General features: G+C 41.6%; 1 protein-coding gene across 4 annotated transcripts in view; it reads left to right on the top strand.

Annotated features, from left to right (window-relative positions):
• MAPKBP1 (mitogen-activated protein kinase binding protein 1) overlaps positions 1-22,123 on the top strand; it is a 253,694-nt gene that overhangs the window by 139,035 nt on the left and 92,536 nt on the right. For all 4 annotated transcript variants that reach the window (XM_077464526.1, XM_077464529.1, XM_077464528.1 and 1 more), the window contains 2 exons: positions 12,233-12,295; positions 16,762-16,819. In XM_077464526.1, the coding sequence (XP_077320652.1) occupies positions 12,233-12,295; positions 16,762-16,819 (121 nt within the window). The remainder of the gene's footprint in view (positions 1-12,232; positions 12,296-16,761; positions 16,820-22,123) is intronic.

A 22,123-nucleotide genomic window follows, 5' to 3' on the forward strand; every position in this document is an offset into this window, starting at 1 on the left:
ACGGCACAGTACAACTGAAGCAACGGCACGTACGTGCTTAAGTGCGCATGTGCCGTTGACGTTGGCACATGCAAATATAGGGATATCTCCTAAACCGTGCAGGTTTAGGAGATATCCAGTGTAGCTACAGGTAAGCCTAATTATAGGCTTGCCTGTAGTATAAAGTGGTTGTAAAGGGTTTACAACCACTTTCAGGTGCTTTCATGCTAAAAAAAAAAAAAATCACTTGAAAAGCTCAGGAAAACCTATTTCCCTTAAAATCAATGAATACTTTCACACTGGGGCAGTGCACTGGCAGGGGGCGGTGAAAAAAACGCCCCTCTCCATTGAAAAGAAAGGAAAGGTCTTTAAAAGCACCTGTAAAGCTCTTCAAAAGCGCTCAGTGTTTTACTGGCAGTATATAGAAGCGCCTCAGTGTGAAAGGGGCCTAAAAGGAACTGTCCTGCGCTTAGGTGTAATGCTCAAGGGAAGGATGTATGTCTAGTCCTTGTTGTCAAAGCCTAGGGTCTTGCTGCCCTCTCAGCAAAGTAAAAATGAAGATGTGTCGCCACTCTAGGACCGTTGGTAGGCTTCAATAGTACAAGAAGACCCTTGCAAATGACACAACAGGCATATATATATATGAATAGATACAGTCTTTACTGGTCTTTACACTCCTCATAAAGCATTAGGGGTGTGCGTCTCTCCAAGATGCAATCCCAGATTGACACCCATCCTATGCGAGCAAGTGACTGGAATGACAGAAAATATCACCTAGCATACAATATCACTTTTTGCTAAATAAACATAAAATTACACATGTACACACACATCCATGTGTCTATTAAAATGCCTGTGTATCTCTTCATATATAAATGCATGTTCACATGACACAGCAACAGGGCTGCTCAGTTTCAGGTCCGAATTCAGCCAAAAATTCTGACCTAATTCGGACCTGAAATGGTGAAACGGGGATACAGCGGACCCCTTGGTGTTAACCCGGCCTAAAAGAACATCCCACATTTTGTATAGAGGGGAAATCTTCCAATGGAGACACTAGTTTTGGTGAACTGTGAGGGGGTCAATGGATTTTTTTTTTTTTTAACTTGCAGGGATTCAGGAAAAAAAAAACGTGATGGGTTATAAGGCCGGCTATACACAGTTTGAATCTTGGCCAGTTCAGGAACTGAGCAAATGTCTTTCCTGCAACCATGGTTTGGTGAGAATTGATCAACTTGGTACGTTCACCCTGCCCAACTCTCCTTTTGCTCGATCTAAAATGAAAAAACTCTATTATTACATGCTGGCGGCATTGCCAAGCACCCCACACATCGATCTGATTACATTTATATGTGTGTATGTGTTCACATTTGTTTTTTGTTTTTTTATGCGCTGGGTCCCCTAATAAATATTCTTGTGATGTGGTTAAAAAGAGCATGCTGACTCTAAGCCTTTTGATCACATAATTTCCAGACAGCTAAATTCCAGCAGATGTATAATGACAGCGATAAAGATTGCTCCTTCACTCTCTTGATTACATATCTGCCCTGAATTCCTATGGGGCAGCATTTTCAGAGAGTTTGTTTTCAGAGTACAGATCTTTCAGGGCCTGCCTTAGTGAAGTTCAATGCATCATACATTGAATTTTTACTGCTGTAGGAAGAATTACTTTAGCATTTCTCATACTTTAGACGATCTTGTGCTACTAGTAACCTTTTGCCTTGTCCAAGGCCTAGTTGACACAGACATCAGATAACCTGAAGAGCAAAGGTGAAAAGCAGACAGTGCTGTAACGTCATAAAAATATAGTTTTCATTTTCAAAGTACCGATCTCAAACCCTGAGAATTTTATGATGGAAAAATAAAAGTTACTGTCCGCTAAAAACGAAGCAAAAAAAAAAAAACACGCGTCAAAACAATGAGTAGATCCATATAGGTATCTGAACTTATTGACAACTTCTACATGTCGCAGGTTGGGCGCCAGAGTACTACTAACCTATAAAATGTAAACGATGAGTATAGTTTTCAGAAGTTTGAGGATTAAAAATAAAATAAAATAATTGACCCTATCTGCGGAACACATAAATGTACAGAAGTCCCTACATGGTTTTCCTACATTTGTCAAATGATTTCCTGCTGCAGCCTCCCTGTCTAGAGGGGTGAGGCTCCATTCACACCTATGTTTTTTGTGCAACACTCCTAGAGCATTTTTCCGTGTTCTGGTTTTTACCATGTGTGGGCGAAACCACACGTTTTTACTTCCTGTGTTTGGGTGACATTAATGTGAATGGAGCCTCACCCCTCCCTCTCAGGGAGGCAGGCTTTCACAGGATTGGAAAACAGTGGCAGTATTGTCCAATCAGACAAATATCTTTTTTTTGAAGAATTTTGTTAAGCTGGCTATACACTGTACATATAGCAGGAGATTCATCATGTTGTAATTTTTTTCATTCAACCACAGTGTATGTTCAGCTTGTTACTAAACCCAGGACCCGGCATTCACTATATCCGATCTCCCACAGTACACAGAACATGGAAATGCAATTAGTTTAGTAAATATAAACAGCTAAAGAACCCCTGACCCTCTGTCTAGACAGTACTGATTGGCCCTGTGCTGATCACAAGAACCCTCCCAAGAAAATAAAAAAAACTCTAGCAATACACACCAAACTGAGCATGTGCAGAGTGAACCCAAGGTTATGTTTTATCAGGGGAAGGATTGGAGAAGACAGGCTCAAACAGCCTTTTTACACAATGCAGTGGATCAGGGCTTGACAGATCCCAGGCGCCAGGTCGCCACCGCAACTAGAAACGACCGCAATGAGGAGGATGTTTTTTGTTTTTTAGGAGTGAAGGTGGAGATACCCTTTATAATATAAAAGAAAAAACCTTAGCTCTGCTGCTTACCCATATCAGAGCTTACGTTTTTTTCCCCCTTTCTTCACAAACTGGCACCCCGGAGGGGTGGGTGGTTTATGTGAGGGTGTTTCCCCCTATAGTAAGTTTTTATTGTCACTCTTTCCAGCTAGCCTATAACCTTGAGTTGGCATTGTGCTGAGGTTATTGGCTGGCTGCTCTGCTGTAAGTAAGTTAGGCGGCACAAAATACTTGCCCTGCCCCAAGTGCTGACTACCCACACCACACAAAAAATAAACTGTCTCCTAACTTTAACTGGCTCCTAGGTTCATAGCTAATTTGTCAAGCCCTGCAGCGGATTCCACAGGGAGTATAACACACATGCTGTACTGCTTATACAGACTGATTTTATTGTTGTGGGTTTTAGTAACACTGTAAGCTTACCTTCCATAACCGGCATGAGTACCACCCTTGGTTTATGTAAAACTGGCCTCATGATTACCATTTACCAGAAAGCACTGTGTTGCTGGCAGCATCAGGTCACATTCTCCTATGTGGGGTAGACAGAATGGGGAGAATTGGTTACTATGGTAAACACAGGTCTTTGTCTATACGTTTTTATATCATTTCAACCAGTTGCATTCAAATCCCATAAACCATTCTTCATATAAGAAACCTCTAACAGGCCCCTATTAAGTGGGACACATGGAAAACATATGCTACGTTTACAGACACATGGGTGACGCAATGAAGAGCAATGTGCTAGGTCTCCATCACACAGACCTGTATATCCACAGCTGCTCCGGGATAAGGCCAGGTTTACTGATGAGGTGCCATTTCCTGAGTTGTCATGTGCAGCAGGTGATGCGGGAATTGTTCCAGACTGATCCAATCTACAGTGCTACGTCTTGTGTATGTGTGTGATCGTTTAACTCTAGGTGCCCCCAACCGTAAATTTACTCTGGGTCTCTGACATAATCTGCAGTCCTATGAATTGAGGGAACTGGAGCGAGACTAGTTTCCTAACCACTAAGGCTAGATGCACACTGAGCTTAAAAAAAAAATTCCCCTGGCAGAAAAAACCCTCAAATATATAGTTTTTGTACACAGTTTTGTGTTTTTTCTGCTAGAAAATTTCCTGTCTCTAAACATTAGACTTAAGACCCCTTTCACAGGGGCTTTCCGATCAGGTCCGCCTGGCAGTTTCTCTGGTGGATCTGATCAGATGCTCAATGCACCTCTATGGAGCAGCAGATGTCAGCAGTGACATGTCCACTGACATCCGCCGGTATCTGATCCCGTCTGTGAACGCCAGACAGATGGAAGCCCTATTTTCCATTCGTCTGGAGAATCGGATGAATCTATCCCGTCATAGAGGACAGCGGGGCTCTGACAAGTCTGTCTCCGCACAGTGAGTGGAAACGGACCTGTCATCCACCAGCTCAGTGGGGACCAGCCGATCGATCCCTGCTGAGCAAAGCGGAGTCCATACATGGACAAGCCCGTGTGAAAGGGGCCTAAGGCCTCATGCACACTGGACGTTCTAAAAAAAAGTAGTGTTAGCTGTAGACTGAGAGAGTTTTGCAGCATTTTTGCAATAGTGTTTTTCAGTGTCTTTTAGTTGTAGCACGTTGTAGCATGTTTTAGCTTTTTTTTTTTTTTATTTCTTTTTTTTTTTTTAACAAAACTATACTCCCACTAAAGCTTTTGGCTCAAAAACAAAAATAACGAAATGCTAAATAGCTGAATAAAAGTTCCTCAGCGATTTTTAAGCTTTTTATCAGAGTTATGCCCGATACACACGGTCTGACATTCTGACCACAAAATCCGTCTGATTTTTTTCCAACGGTTTTTGACCGAAACTTGTCTTGGTTGCACAAAGTTGTCGGAAAATCCAATCGTTCGTATCGAGGTAACGTTTGTAACATATGACGGGACTACATAGAGGCCAGTAGCCAATAGCTTTCGTCTCCAATTTTTTTTTCTGAACATGTGTGGCACTTTGTGCGTCGGAATTCTCCACATATGATCGGAAAAAATCAGATCGGATTTTGTTGTCGGAAATTTTTAAATCCAGCTCTCAAACGTTTCCTGTCAGAAATTCCGACAGAAAAAGTCCCATAGAGCCCACACACGATCGGATTTTCCAACAACATAATTCGATCGGACTTTTCCTGTCTGAATTTCCGACCTTGTGTATGGAGCATTTGAGAGCATTTTTACATGGGAAAAACTCCTCTTAAAACCCATTAGTTCTAGGTGTTTTTTGTTTTTTTTTGTCCAGCCAGAAAACGCCCCTGACAAAAACTGCTGATAAAAGTGTTCTATATGTGCATGGACACATAGGATAACATGCTGGGGAGTTTACTGGACGCAGAAAAAATACCTGAAGCCAAAAACAGCAGCTGTAAAAATCATGCCTTTAAACATTCTAATATGCATGGACACAGAATATTTCACTCTGTAGCCGCCATGGAGATGAGTGAACCGGTGTTCTGCCTAATACAGTCCGGCCATCATTTGCTGTCCGCTCCGTACTGCGCATGCGCAGTACGGAGCAGCCGAAGCTTCGGAAAAAGTCCGAAGTTGAACGGCGCCTGCGCCGTGAGTGGAGGCGTAGCCCCACTATCCAAGCGGACATAGGGTTAAGAATTTTAGAGGGCCCCTCGCGGGCGAGCTTCGCTCGCCACGCTTCGGGCTCGGCCTCGCTCCGCTCGGCTCTTTTTTATTCTAACTCTATGTCCACTTGGATAGTGGGGATAGAACCTGGACTCACGGCGCAGGCGCCGTTCGTCCTCGGCAATTTTCGGAATCTGTGTTCCTGTGTACTGCGCATGCGCAGTACGCAGGGGACAGCTTCTGATGGGGGACTGTATTTTACAAGACACCGGCTCCATTGAGAGGGGACACTAAACTGACTTTTTTTTTTTTTTTTTTTAGAAAGTTTGGAGACCTCTACTCTAACGAAAGATAGAGCTTTAAGATTGAAGCACTCTGTTATATCTGATCTCAAATAATTTTTAGAATTACTGCAGTTGAACCAGATCAAGGCTGTTGGTTGGATTTTTTGGCCAGTTTGCGGAAAGATCTCTCTTCCTTGACAAGTATGCATGTTCGTCATTTATGACATCATTTTGCACCAGCGTACTTGTGTGTTAATCCTATTTTAAAGGAATGAGACTGGGGCTAAAAAGTCTCATCTAGTTGAGAGGTTTTACCCTTGAAGAGCTTCGGGATCTACAATGCCCAGTAAATTTCTCAATGGTCACGCCATCCTGCCAGAATTGGAGATCTTGGACAAGGGGGGTCCAATATATGTGCCAAGCACCTGACTCCATATGCTGTTTGTGCCCCAGATGTCGATTGTTCACCTTTTGCTAATGTATGGGAATTTTATTAGTTATCTCCTTTTGTGGTTGTATGTCAATATATATCATCTATAAAAACAAATGTTTGTTATAACTGCCTGTAGCTTGACAGTGTAATTTAAGACAAACACTACAAACCAGTCTGACGGGGCAGTGATATATTCCACGATAGACGGCCTTTGTTTGCCCAGTTGTTTTTCGGTTGTGCAATCTAATGTTGTACATATTGGGTTTGCACCTCCCGAGGGCTTGTTCATACTATGCACAGTGACCTGCATTTATCTGCATCGGATCAACATGGTTCAATACGCGGGCACCTAGAAAACAATGATTTTCTATGGGCTTCATTCACACTATATAAAGTTGTATAATGTGCTTTTTTTTTTTAAATGCAACCTGTGTGCATTTTGTGCAACTGAAAATAAAGATATTAAAATTGTTAGTATTCTAACCCTTCCTGGGACCTGTCGCTTCACAACAGATGACGTGAAATGGCATTCCAAGGTGCATGAACATGCAACGCAATTTTCATATACATCTAAGTTAAACGCACATCGATACATGAAATCTTCAATGTGTTATGGTGGGAAAGGACCCTTACCATGCAGGTTAGTACAATGTCGGCTCTGGAGGGGGGCGGGGTAGTGCACATTTCAGCGTATCACACAGCTTTTTTTTTTTACATTATTTGAAGTATTTGACCCACTTCATGGTTTACACATTTATGTGACTGCAAAGCAGCACCATCCAGCGCAATGTGGCAAAATACAGGTTGCCGCGCATTGTGTGAAGGAACCCTACTTACCCGATCCCCGGAAGGGCTGTGAGCTCTGCAATGTACTTGTTAATGCTAGAGGATGTTCCACTGCCAGAGTACAAAGGTGTAGAATAGACCCAGCAAGAACCAGTTTTGCAGCCTGAAAAGGAACCTGCATTAGTGGTGACCTTGGTAAGTAAAACTGCTTTTTGCAGCCCCCTGGACCTAAACAAACATCTAACCTTTGGAGTGCAGGGGCAGCCCCCCATGCAAGATAACAATTTATTTTGCCCAGCGTTTACCTTTTTAATTAATTTTTTAATATGGTAAAGTGTAAGGGGGGGGAAACAGCGAAGTGTCACTTGGTCGTTAACAGACACTTTAAGTACTTGGCTGCTGCCTCCATAACCTTTCAAGCACCTTGAAACGCTGAAACCCAAGTTTTCTCTATTGCAAAAGACTAATTCTCATCAAGGTTACAGACTGGCCCACCCTTCCTATCACGTTGGCCAGAAGAAAGGCATACGAAGCCCTAGCCAATGAGCAGGAAGCTGGTCTATATTTTTACATCTGAGCACCCCAGGATTTGGATGCCCCATTTGGGGGGGGGGGGGGGGGGTTGGGCACTAAAAATGCAGCTTGGCCTCATATTTTTATCATACCCCCCAAGTATGATAAATCTGTCGGCTGACATCCCTGAGCTGGTCCAGGGTCGGGAAAGATCCCATATGGTTGGGATCTGCCCAGTAGCTTGGACCGGCACCTGGCTCAACCTCTCAGAAATTCGTTAAGAGCCTGAGCCAGCCCCTCCTGCCCTCTTTACAGCCCAGCTCTCCAGAGCTGGAGAGGAAAGCATAGAGATGCTGGCTGACAGGCACCACTATCTGCTCAGAGCGGAGCGAAGAACTGAGCGATCAGTGGTGTTCGATTGCTCAGTTCTCACTGCAGAGCCGGTGGGGGGACAGATGCAACATTGGGTCGAGGCTGCATCCACCTAGGTAAGTATAATGTGTTTTTTGTGTTTTTGTTTTTTTTAAATCCCAAACTTATCTTTTAAGAGATTGCTAAAGGTAAAAGTTAAAATATGAGTTACATGTGACTGCGCCCATTTGTGCATTGTACACACAGCATACTGGGCTGTAACATACGTGGAGTATACTGTAGAAAGGAAAGGATGTAGAAAAATACTGTGGTCACCAGAGATACATGAGTTGTACTAGGATTGGGTTACATACAGCCTGTTTCTTCTAGGTTATCTCTCTCGGAAAGATTCACCTAATATTACCACATATTATGTAATACAGATTGTAACGAGCAGGGCTCTGATTCCTCCTGTATTGAATTGTAACTGTACTGTCTGCTCTCATGTTGTAAAGCGCTAGGCAAACTGTATATAAATCCTGAATAATAATACAATATTTTAATTATATTTTTTATTTTATCTTTTATATTTCCTAGTCACATTTGAAATGTACTGATGTTCTTTGTCAAAATGACACGCTTCTGTTATGTGTTCCGTCTGTCAGTTATATTACTCTAATAGCAATCAATCTTTTTCACTGAAGGTGGAATCATTACCCCTGCTTCCTATACAGGAGGCAGATATTCCAGAAGTGGTTCTGGTCTAATATTATAACATGCCCACTTGTATCATTGTATTTAATAGTGCTTGAGCTTTGAAGTCCATTCCGAAGGCCTCCAGCTCTATCCGCTAATGATAACACATCCTGACGGGCAGACGGGCTGTGATGAGCCCGGGGCTCCCTGTCTCTGTATCCTATTTGCCTTGTTTGGTATAATAAGAGAGGATTTAACATGTTCCCAAAAACCCAACACTGGGTCTATCACAAGGCAGTTTTATGTGCTGTATCTATAAAACAATAAAGCCTTCCCTGGGATGCATTGTACTGTGACGTCTGCTCTGTCAGTAGGCGTAGTGAAGTCCTCTTTTCATTGGCTGCCTGTATCTGCTGTTTTGGATATATCTGTGCGCTGGTCTAGCAGATTGATAATGCTGTGATTGATTGCTTATGTGTTATGTTCTCATTTCTAACTTTTGGCAGCAATATTACAAATCTGCGTGCTTGGTAATCATATTAAAGATGGTCTGTGTAATTTCTTATTTAGATTGTTGGCACTGCCAGTGGTTACCAATTGCCTGTGTTGAGAAATCCTTAATTTACAGTGTAATTAGGGTAATGAGTAGTTAGAATTTGAAGAAGAGCCTAAATGCACATAAGACTTTAATGAGCCTGTTGGCTATTAATAAGACCATGTTGCCAACTTAAAACATTGCAGGTAAAAGCCTAAAATCAAGTGGTTTAATTGCTTACTTGCAGTGTTTTTTTTCTTTAATTTTAGTTTCTTGCGTTGTGCCTTTGAACTTGGCAGAAAATTTGACTAATCCAGGAACAGTCAATTTTGTAGCACAGCCTCTTCCCTCCTGGCACTTCATAGACCTCTCCTTTTCTGGCTGTGTCAAATTACTGCCGTTGCTGGCCCAGCTCCTCCACCCCTCTTTATCACCCTGCATAACCTCTTGTTTAGTTGCTGTGGGAGGAGCAAAAGGAATACTACTGAATGTCACTTAAGTGACAGCTCTGAGTCAGCTGCTGACATTACATCCAAAATGGCAGCACCCAGTAAGGGACCTTTCACATGGGTGGTCCGATCAGGTCAGTTTTTCAAGTGGACCTGATCGGATCCTCCATTCACCCATATGAAGCGGCGGATGTCAGTGGTGATATGTCTCCTGACACATTCGCCGCTCTCCGATCCTGTCCGCCAAATCCAGACGGATGGTGATCATATTTTCCATCCGTCTGGAGTATCGTAACGGACATGCGTTTTCATCCAATCTCCCCATGGAGAGCGGGACTGACCGGTCCGTGTCAGCACGGTCACCCGGGTGGCAGTTCCTTCAGAGAGCATGCTGCATGTACAGTAAATATCTCCTAAACAGTGCACGTTTAGGACAGTGTACCTATAGGCAAGCCTATAATATGGCTTACCTATAGTTAAAAGTCAGAGATGAGCGCTTACTCCCACTTTAAAGGAGCACACATAGGAGGGATTTATTCCAAGAAAAAGTAGCGGGAGGCATCTTCTAGTAGTTATTCTTATTCGGTTTACATTTCCTAAAGTAATATATTCAATATATATTTTTTATTATATTATACTATTACAGGCTTTGTGTGTGTATATATAATCTCTCTCTCTCTCTCTCTCTCTCTATCTATCTATCTATCTATCTATCTATCTATCTATCTATCTATATAAGCGATATCATATACAATATATATTTTCAATACATTTTAAAACCTAGAAAGACAGGTAAACCGTGTGGTGGGTTGTTACAATGCATTGCACCTCCCCAATACAACACCCACCAGCAGGCGTACGTTTTATAAACCATGGCACGCACCCGCTGGTGTGAAGATGCCTTAATATAGGGAATGTTACCCTGCAGCATAGAGAAAAGGTGAGAATCACCAATCTTGAAATTCAGTGCAAAAAGAGAATGCAAATTATGCAGTTTGTATAGAATTACTATAGTTGGCATACAAATCCATGTGAAATGTCTTTTTATATAATTTGCAAAACCAATTACAGTGGGGTAAATTTGTTGCCAGTAACGCATAGCAAACACAGAAGTAAAGTTCATCACACATCTTTAGAAATAGGGGAAAATGTAAAAATTTACTGTCACTCTAAAAGTAAAAAATATCTTGGCGTTTTAAAGATCGGTCAGTTTTTTTTTCCTTTGATGTACAGGGCAAGTCATGCAATTTCTCAAATTTTCTTTCTAGTTATGTGACTGTGAGCTCTGTGTCCTCTGTGTCCTCTGTGTCCTCTGTGTCCTCTGTGTCCTCTGTGTCCTCTGTGTCCTCTGTGTCCTCTGTGTCCTCTGTGTCCTCTGTGTAATGTGTTGCTGATGAAAGAATTGTCTTCCTCTCTAACCTCTAGAACAGTGGATGCTGGTGGGGTCACTTCTCTATGAGATTCAGCCCTTCACAATGCTTAGAGGAGTTGGAGCTTTGGGTTCACATGACTGTGTAGAAAAACAAGAGGAAACCTTTTAAATTGTGATTTTATGCTAAAATGGAGGGAGGTAGCAGAGAAAAAAAAAAGAATAAATGAAATTAATAATGCTCTGTGTTGGCGCTGACCAATCAGTATCACTCTGATCCATCTTGGAAGAGCTGCAGAAAGAAGCGAAGAGCGAGGATTTCAAATCCCCGAACCTGCTGGGTAGGCACTAACTGATCATCACCCACAAATGTTGGTTTATTTTTTCTGAAAAGGTTGTGTTTATAACGCAGTTATTGATTCACTGGCGGTGAATCTATCATTTAAAACACATGCAACTTGCAAGATTCGTCTGCAGTGAATGTTTGAATGTCAGATCAACTGCTTTCTAAATATGCACCCAGGTTTAATAATACTCTAAAGCCTCGTACAACACCATAAGAAAATCGGGCAAACATTTTAGTCGGAGGAACGATCGTACGATTTTCTGATGGTGTGTACACAACTTTCAACAGCCGATTCTGACATTCCAATCAAATATTTCTGAAGGGACTAACTCCAAAATTTTTCTCGTACCTTGTTTTAATGTGTACTGTTTTCTTATGAGAAAAATCTAAAAAGAAAGACTGCCCGTGATCAGAAACCATAAACAAATAGCCTTTGCCGTATGAGAATTTTTGTACATTATTTTCTTCCTTGGTTCTGACTTTCTGTGAAACAACAAGGAGAATTGGAGGATAATTGGCCTGATTTCCTTATAGTGTGCACCCTTTCCATTTATTAAATCTTAAAATCTGCCCTTGTTTTAAATTTGGATAGTAAAACTTTTTTTTTTTCTGCCAGTAAATGCCTTATCTGCTTATGACATCATGCACAGTGCTCTCTCTCACTCTCCTGAGCGTTTGCCAGGAAGGAAGGGGGGATGAGTCATAAGAGGGCCAATGAGAGCTGCAGGGCTTTAGGTGTGCATCTGTGTAAATCCAGAAAGTGAACAGGCAGCAGCTTCAGATGCCCACATTTAAAATGGCTGCAGCCAGACTCAGTGGAGGGAGATTTCTGCACCATATTTGGCAAGTACAGAATTGCAGTATGTATAAAATAATAAGCAAAGTGGTTGGAGGGAAGCTTTAGAATGGAAAAGATGTTTTTATTACAATTTATGTGAGCAGACTTTTTTTTTAGTTACGAAATACCAGTTATGTGAATAAACATCTTATGCTATTTTTTTTTTTTTTCCATCTAGGTGTGTTGTAGTGTTATTAAATCCCCGAAAGAACAAACAGCATCATATCCTGAACAGTTCCAGGTGAGTGTTGATCCTTTGCACAAGTCTGATCCATCACAGTTGATTGCTTGATCCAGCATATACCATAACAATAATAATACCTTTTTGATTCTGGTCATATTTAATCAGAAATAATTCACAAATATGCCCCCATAATAAAAAAATAAAAAAAACGAATTTCATACCTGAGGATTGTGTACTGTACATAGGGATTTGTTCTGGTCCTGGTCTGAAAAAAAGCCTAAGTTTAGGTAAAACTTTATTTCTTTTAAATCCACAAAAAGGGCGATACTTACATTTAAAGTATATGTTTACCTTTAGTAATATGTTACACCTGTATTTATGGTGTAAGGTGTTACTAGACAGCAAGTGCCCACACCCCCCATGACAGTGTGTGTAAGGTGTGTGCGGGCCCTTGCTGTATAAATAAGGGCCCCCTCCCAGCCCCAGCTGTGCTGGGCTTTGCCTGCATTGCCGCCTCATTTGCAGAGATCTGTGAATAAAAGAAGTACAAGTCCCATCTTCCACCGCAGCAGACGGCTTGCAGTTTTTAAATTAACTTCCCTTGCAGTTCTGCAGCTAATTGTCTGCCTGTATGGAAGTGCGGCATCCAGGGCTGATCACTTCCATGTAATCGTAGAATGGGTGATGATTAGCTGTGAGAGCCAGTAGTCTCTCCCATTGCATTCATCAAGGCTCCACTCACTGCTAATCACAGGAACCCCACTGGGGGTCTCGCATAGGCCCCATTCACACTGGGGCGGTGTGGGCGCCAGTGGTAAAGCAGCGATATTTTAGCGCCACTTTACCGTCGTTTTAGCGGCGGTATTCGGCCGCTAGCGGGGTCGTTTTACCCCCCTGTTAGCAGCTGAAAAAGGGTTAAAACCACCAAAAAGCGATGCTGCAGCGGCACTTTTTGCGACCGCAAAAATGGAGACACAGCACTAGGGATGAGCTCAGGCGTGTTTGCATGTAACATGTGCAGAGCCCGCCAGGAAGTGAGCGCAGCGCTGTGCTAATCACAGGAAGTGAGACATTGCCTCTATGTGTGGTTGCAGAGATCGGGCAATGTCTCACTGCCTGTGATTAGCGCAGCGCTGCGCTCACTTCCTGGCGGGCTGTGCACGTGTTCCATGCGAACACGCCTGAGCTCATCCCTGCACAGCACTAAAAAAATAAAATAAATTTAGACCTTCACAGAATGCATTTGTTCAGAGTTACTTGAAGAATGGTTCATGTAACATTCCCTGCCCTGTAACCTATGTATTCACATGCAGTACATTTGTTGCTGGTCCCTCACAATTGGCACTTGTTTGTGTACATTTTCTTTCTGGTCATTTGATCCCTTTCCTATTCCTGCCTGGCTAGTCTTGCTATTTTGCGCTGTCTCCCTCTGGGAGTTCCAGCTCTATTAACGGCTCCTTTCGCCAATAATTGACCTGGAGGGCTCCTATTTTCTCCCTCACACCTCTGGGTGATGAGAGGGCATGTAAACAGCAGAGCCTGGAACTAAATTGTCCTTGACACAAAGCATGAAGGACAAACCTGGTTCTCTTGCTATAAGATTAGGAAGGATGGTGTTTGAGGATGTTTGCTCTGGTTATTTAAGATTCTTGTATCTTTTAGATACAGGAAACCAAAAATACAAATGGCTTTTTTATCAAATCCCTACTTGGCACGAAGGGGTTTGATTGACCCTTTTATTAGTTAAAGATTATTCCTCTACGAATAGTTAAACCCTATATTTAACATACTGTCGTTTTGGAAACTATAAAGGTGGTTTTATAAAGGGAATGGTAAGCTTTAGGCCTGGTTCACACTTTATGCAGTTTACTTCTGCATTGAAATCTATTGAACCAAAAAGTCCCTGACCCTTTCCAAAAATGTAGCGGCTGAAAAAAAACATAGATATGAACATGTCCCATAGGTAACCGTGTTAAATGGACTGTAGTGTGTTTCTGCACTAAAAACATGAAGAACTAAAAATACATAGGTGTGAACCAGGCCTAAAGCCTCGTACACACGATCAGATTGTTGGCCAACAAAGCGTCAGATTTTTGTCCGAAGGGTGCGTGCCAGGAACTTGTCTCGCGTACAAACGGTACACAATTGTCGGCCAAAAAACATGAACGTAGTGACGTACTACGTGAAATTTCAGCTCTTGAGCGCCACCCTTTGGGCACCTTCTGCTAATGTCGTGTTTGGTGAGAATTGATTTCGAGCATGCCCAGCATGTTTGTACTTTGGACTTTTGTGTGACGGACTTGTGTACACACAATATGAAAATCTGACAACAGACTGTTGTCTGCTGAAAATTTACTAGCCTGTCATCCAACATTTGTTTGGCGGAAAGTTGTTTGTTTTTTTGCTTTTTTTAACTGAATAAAAATGCAGCCAGCAAGATTATTATTATTATTTTTTTATTTTTTTTTGTAAATTCTTTTTATTAAAGCCAAGAAGATTTTTAACACCACAATGGAAGTGCAACAGACCAGCGTAAAGACATACATAGAATTTAAAGGGATGCATTTGTCTTGAGTTTTTCTTGCACTAAAGGTGCCAATAATAGGCAACAATAAATCCATATTCGTTTAAATTCATGTTAGTAATTAAAAAGTCGAATATAATACAATTATAAATATAAAAAAAGTTATATATTTAAAAACTGTAATTTTCGGTTTCGAACCAGGTGCATTCTGACTTTTTGGTTTCAGCACGAAAATTTCCATTGGGTACACCTCTAAAATTTTTCTTTAGAAGTGGTTGTCAGTTTGTCTCATTCTGCCTGTTGGGTTTTCAAATATTTTTTTTCTGGAAAGTACAGTAGGAGGTTTTGTATTGCACAAAGGTGGGTGGGAACACCTAAAACTACTAGGTGGACAGAAACAAATCCTGGAACTACCTTCCCATATCCCATTTGGAAATTAGAGAGTAAAAAGAGCCAAAGCATATTGAGAAAATGACTACACCTCAGGCTGGATTGTTAAGAAAATGATGCACAGTAATGTGTACTGACATGTTTAACGACACGCATTGATGTGCAATGGAAAGTCTATTGCAACGCATATTAAAACACACTCCAATGCACATCATATGGCAGTGACATTTATTTTGCTGCATTTCCGTTGGCTTTTAAGGAAAAGGCATTGGGGTAAAAACAAACCTAAAATGCCTAACTGTGAATGGGTTCTATTTGTTGTTAACATTACCAAAACAACAGTTACCTAGTAAAGTCTAAGCTGGTTCATGTACCTCAATAAATAAACCCTAAATAATGGCAAAAATATTGGTAGACCACGTTCAATTGCTGACATTGTGATAAGCTACAGCAAAATGAATCGGTTTCACCATAAACTATGGTTGACCAGATTTCCAAATTTTTAACCTGATTTGTGTGCATACAGATACCATGGCTCTAAGCTACCAAGAGGTTTTTCCATCAGTGTGGGCATAAGGTTCCATTCACATTTTTTTTTTTTTTTTTTTTTTTTTACGACTCCAAAGTTTCACCGACTTTGATGCAACTTTGGATGGGTGCAACTTGGATATGACTTTGGTTTTTACCAGTGACAATAGACAACTCGTGCACACAAGTTGCATTGTATAACATTCAGGTAGGAATTTCATGCAACTTCGGAGGGTTAACATTGCAGTCTATGGCCCTCAAGTTGCATGCAAGTCAGACCAAAAGTAGTGAATGAACTACTTTGAAGTTTCTGCAACTTTAAAGAGGTGTTCCAGCCAATACATTTTTTTTAAAAAGTCAGCAGCTACAAACACTGTAGCTGCTGACTTTTAATAAGGATGCTTACCTGTCCAGCGATCCTGCGATGTCGGCCGCCCCGAGGCCGATCCGTCCATCGGATTGGCTGCCGGCGCCTCCATCTTAACAAAGGGAAAGGGTTTCCTACTGCGCAAGCTCGAGTCGTGCGTCACTTTGTGAATGGCCGCATTGTTTTCTGGGACACACACATGTCCCAGAAGGCAACGGGGGCCGCTCACCAAAGAGGAAGCATCGTGAAATAGGCAGAGACGGATTATGAAGACTGCCTAGCAACAGCAGTTTCGGGTAAGTGAAAAAAAAATTTGTTTTGAAATTTTATTGTATTTTTTTACATATTTTTTTTTTTTTTTTTTTGGGTGGCCCTCCACTTTAAGTCACGCATATATGAATTGGTATCCTTGAAAAACACGGGAACGACTTGTAATGCTAAATAAATCCTGAATAATTATAATAATGCAACTTTGATGTCCAAAATTGCATGATAATTCGCACAAGTGTGAATGGACCCTAAGGGAGCAGTAGGGAACTAGCATTGGGGATGATTGTGCCTGTATAGCTAACTTGCAGGTTTTCTACTTTTTTTAATGTTTTATTTTTTATTTTTTTTTGTTTTTTGATTTTTTGTTTTTTTAAGTTGTACAATGTAACCTGTTATTTATTTATTTTTTCTATTTTAAAATTTTATTTTGTGTATATATTTCAGGAAAACAATCACTGCACTTGCATTTTCCCCAGATGGAAAATTCTTGGTCACAGGAGAGGTATGTGTTTTGTAGTGTGAATTGAGAGATTCCTTCCATTCACTATAGGTCTACAGTAGAGATGAGCTGAGCATACCTGGGTTCATTTTGAGCCAGGTTTACATTGCTGAATCAGAACCAGTCAAAGGTAGCCAAATGTTAAACCCTAATGACATTTTTTTGGGCTATTATGATAGGGGTTGTAAAACAAATGGTATACCATAATGATTGTTAAGCTATAATAGAATACATTTTTGGTTGTATATTTAATGCTGTATTTTATTTTATTTTTTTATTTGGTGTACGTTCTTCAGGGCAGTGTCTTGCACCCCATAGGGTTCAAGACACTGCCCTGAAGAACATGCACCATTAATGTCTAAACCTCTGGCAACAAAAGTGAGTACACCCCCTAAGAGAAAATGTCCAAATTGGGCCCAATTAGCCATTTTCCCTCCCCGGTGTCATGTGACTAGTGTTACAAGGTCTCAGGTGTGAATGGGGAGCAGGCGTGTTAAATTTGGTTTTATCGCTCTCACTCTCTTACTGGTCACTGGAAGTTCAACATGGCACCTCATGGCAAAGAACGCTCTGAGGAACTGAAAAAAAAGAATTGTTGCTCTACATAAGGATGGCATAGGCCAGTGATGGCGAACCTTGGCACCCCAGATGTTTTGGAACTACATTTCCCATGATGCTCAACTACACTGCAGAGTGCATGAGCATCATGGGAAATGTAGTTCCAAAACATCTGGAGTGCCAAGGTTCGCCATCACTGGCATAGGCTATAAGAAGATTGCCAAGACCCTGAAACTGAGCTGCAGCACGGTGGCCAAGACCATACAGCGGTTTAACAGGACAGGTTCCACTCAGAACAGGCCTCACCATGGTTGATCAAAGAAGTTGAGTGCATGTTCTCAGCATCATATCCAGAGCATGTCTTTGGGAAATAGATGTATGAGTGCTGCCAGCATTGCTGCAGTGGTTGAAGGGGTGGGAGGTCAGCCTGTCAGTGCTCAGACCATATGCCTCACACGGCAAGAAATTGATCTGCATGGCTGTTGTTCCAGAAGGAAGCCTCTTCTAAAGATGATGCACAAGAAAGCCCACAAACAGTTTGCTGAAGACCAGCAGACTAAGCACATGGATAACTGGAACCATGTCCTGTGGTCTGATGAGACCAAGGTAAACTTATTTGGTTCTTCAGATGGTGTCAAGCATGTGTGGCGGCACCAGTTGAGGAGTATAAAGACAAGTGTGTCTTGCCTATAGTCAAGCATGATGGAGGGGGTTTCATGGCCTGGGGCTGCATGTGTGCTTGAGTGAACCATAAATGCCAACATTCACTCTAACATACTGAACCAGAGCTCGATCCCCTCCCTTCGGAGACTGGGTCGCAGGGCAGTATTCCAACATAACCCCAAACGCCCCTCCAAGACAACCACTGCCTTGCTAAAGAAGCTGAGGGTAAAGGTAATGGACTGGTCAAGCATGTCTCCAGACCTAAACCCTATTGAGCATCTGTGGGGCATCCTCAAACAGAAGGTGGAGGAGCGCAAGGTCTCTAACATCCACCAGCTCCGTGATGTTGTCATAGAGGAGTGAAAGAGGACTCCAGTGGCAACCTGTGAATCTCTGGTGAACGCCATCCCCAAGAGGGTTAAGGCAGTGCTGGAAAATATTGGTGGCCACACAAAATGTTGACACTTTGGGTCCAATTTGGACATTTTCACTTAGGGGTGTACTGACTTTTGTTTCCAGCGTTTTAGACATTAATGGCTGTGTGTTGAGTCATTTTGAGGTTACAGCAAATGTACACTATTATACAAGCTGTACACTCACGACTTTACATTGTAGCAAAGTGTCATTTCTTCAGTGTTGTCACATGAAAAGATATAATAAAATATTTACACAAATGTGAGGGGTGTACTCACTTTTGTGAGATCCTGTATTTCTACATATAACCACTTTAAATAAAAATGAATGGATCCCTTCTGATTTCATGTGAGAATGAAGTCCATTTTACATGCATTATAAAAGGCGTCAGGCCACGCTTGTGTAAATTTGTTGCATTTTGCCCAGCTTCTCACATTGAAGGAATGCCATTCTGTCTTCTAAAATGTTCAGTCGCTTCCAGTACATGTGGGTCAGTTTTCTCTAAACAAAAGCTCTGAAGCCATCTGTGCCTGGATGCCTGATTGAGCAGCGGAGTCATTTAGGGACACTGCGGCATGACTGAAATAGACAATTACCCTGATATCATTAGGAAACCATGGCTCTGCCGCCAAAAGACGACATCTTCTTCCTTTTTGGAGGAAGATGCTGGACTGCATACCTGGTAGTCACACTCTTTGCCTAACTTTTGCTAAACAGGCCATTTGAGTAGTCCTGGTGCAGCTCACACCATCTTTCCCTCTATGTTCTGTCCTCCATAATTAGGCTGCACAGATGTTGGCAGTTTCTTTCCATCTCGTCGTTGCTTGGTTTTCTGCAGGACATCTATTTATAGTCCAACCGAGATGTTGGGCTTTTTTTTTCATCTGTATAGACATATGTCCACTCCGACAAGCCAATAAACCTTCAGGAAATTCCCCGGTACTTACACAGCATTAAGTAGAAGCTATATCTGCTTCCAGTGGTCATCCACAAATTACAGCTGACCTCTCCAGCTTCCTGTCTCCACTTCTGTATTCAGTTGGGCTCTGGAAACTCGAGCAAAAAACATGGATGGAATCCCTCCAGAGCAAGCAGTTAAAATTCTTGTTTGAAAGAGGACTTGTGATTGGTTGCAAATAAAAAAACTGAATTTTGCCCATGGGACTTTATATGAATTGAGCATGTGAGGCCAATAAATGTAATAAAAAAGTAAACATAAGGTCACACTTTATAGTAGATGTATATCATCATCATCATCATCATATATTGGATACATAGACATAAATGCCAGCCGACTTGAGAACAACATGATAAAAACAATATTGGACATCATTCACATATGTTACATTAATGAATGATATAAAACAATATACAAGCATCTATAACTCAACGCGTTTTGTGAGGCAATGCTCTCTTCAGGAATGGTTATATGTACATTGTATCTATAAAATAGAAATACCAATTGAGAATATATATCATGATGGTAAATATCTTATATAGAACATGTTCTCTTTCTAGGTCCTTCAGAATTTTCAACGTGAAAAGTCTGATGGGGCATACACACGGTTGGAATATACGATGAAAAGCTCCCATCTGGTTTTTTCTGTTGGAAATTCCGACCGTGTGTACGGGACATAAGCGCCTGAAAACTGCCTCTCGTTCATTCCAGTGTGACTTTTCATACTGTGCTTGCGGGATGGGAAAAAAAAGTCCTACAAGCGGCTGTATACAGAGCTCCCAAAACGCCCCTGCCCATTGGAATGAATGGGCAGCGCTTTAAAAGTACAGCAAAGCTGGAGTTTTTAACTCCTTTTTTTGGGTTAAAAGCGCCCTGCTAGTTTCCAAAAAGCTGTGCTTTAGCTCCATCGCGGCCGAGGCACCAGCCCCAGTGTGAAAGGGATGTCGCCAGAGCAGGAGGAAGGCAAAATCTCCCAATGTACACACCTTAACCATTGAGAAAAGAGAGGATGTCTCTTTCAATCTGTTCAATGGGAAACCATTCTCAATGTGCAGCACGGCTCACGCATGCGCAGTGGGCACCCGACTATGAATCTGCAAGATGACACAGCTGGATTCCCACAGTTAAACATGCTGGCACATAAAATGAACAGGTGATATTGAAGTGCCTGCATTAGCCCCTGGTCACACAACTTATCATGTGATTTGATAGTTTCAAATTGCATGGCAAGTCACTCTCTATTGTCTGCAGTGGAAGTATTTAAATTGGTGCGACTCCAACTCCATCGGAGTCGCACCGATTTTAAAAGTAGTTCTTGCACTACTTTTTGCAAGTTTAGGTACTACCTTGAAATCCTGCTACTTCAAGTGAAGTGGCATGATTGCAGTGCCGGGATCGGTGTGACCAGGATGTTAAAGGATAAGTTCACCTCTTTCAAGATGTTGAGCATTCGCCACCTAAAAAATTTGTGAAGTCAAATCCTGATCTGGATACTCAGATATGTGCCTCAATGTTGAAGCTATTGGATCAGCTTGACCAGCTGGCAGCTAGTATTTTCATAAATAGAATAGCCATGACAGTCTTCAGGCTCTATTAGTACAGTTTTCTTTAACCTCCCTGGCGGTATTCCCGAGTCTGGCTCGGGGTGAGATTTCATTACCATAAGCGGTATTCTCGAGCCAGACTCGGGATCCCATCGCAGGATCCATGTAGGGGTTACTTACCTTGTCCGCTGGATCCAGCGATGTCTCCCCGCTGTGATCAGCGAGCCGCCGTGTCTCGCTCGATCTGTGACAAGTGCCGAGCTCCGTTCCCTGCGAGCGTTGCGACGTACGGGGACGGAGTTCAGCGCCAAATTCAAAAAGTAAAAACCACAGTATAGATGCAGTATACTGTAATATTACTGATTACAGTATACTGTATCAAATAATTACACATCCCCTTTGACCCTAGTGGTTTGTCCAGTGTCCTGCATGCAGTTTTATATTATGAAAACTGTTCTTTATGCCAGGAAACTGTAGATTGTCCATAGCAACCAAAAAATGTCCGTTTTACATCAAAAGTGGTTTTAGACCAGCTAGAAAACAGTGATAATAAATTGGAATCACTTGCAAAATTTAGTGATAGTAATTCACGGGGAGAATTAAAAGTAATGACAGCAACAATTCTGCAACTCAGCATATTTCCGTGTTTTTAATTTGATTAAATTATTGAATAATTTTTATTATTATTTGTGATTATTTTTAGTTATTTTACATATATATTATAATATAATTTGATTCCCTATTTCAAATTTTATCATACCCGGGATGTCTATTAGACTCTTGTTTGGATGGATTTAAGTGAATTATTTCTAAGAATTACAGGCCTACAATATAAAACGCCAAATTTCCATGCAAAATAATGGTACCGCTTTCAGCACCTGAAATCTGAAATAATCATACTGCCAGGGGGGTTAATGCTGTTTCCTTACAAAGTAGAATCCTGATATTGCAGAGGTGAATGAAGGTTCATGCAACTATTCCACATATGAGCTGCTCTATGGCAGGAAATGGTTGGCAATGGATAAACTAAATCATCATCCTATGTTTCCTTTTTTTTTTTTATTTAAACCTGTAAGGGTCCTTTTACGTGGCTCGGTCTGCTCCTTTTAGCAGGGAATTTGTGAATAGATCTGCTGAATCAGAGCTGAACAAGACAGATGTCCTTTTCAT

The sequence above is a fragment of the Lithobates pipiens genome, unplaced genomic scaffold, assembly GCF_037356315.1.
Source record: "Lithobates pipiens isolate NorthernLeopardFrog02 unplaced genomic scaffold, aLitPip1_a1.2 Scaffold_30, whole genome shotgun sequence".
NCBI lineage: Eukaryota > Metazoa > Chordata > Amphibia > Anura > Ranidae > Lithobates > Lithobates pipiens.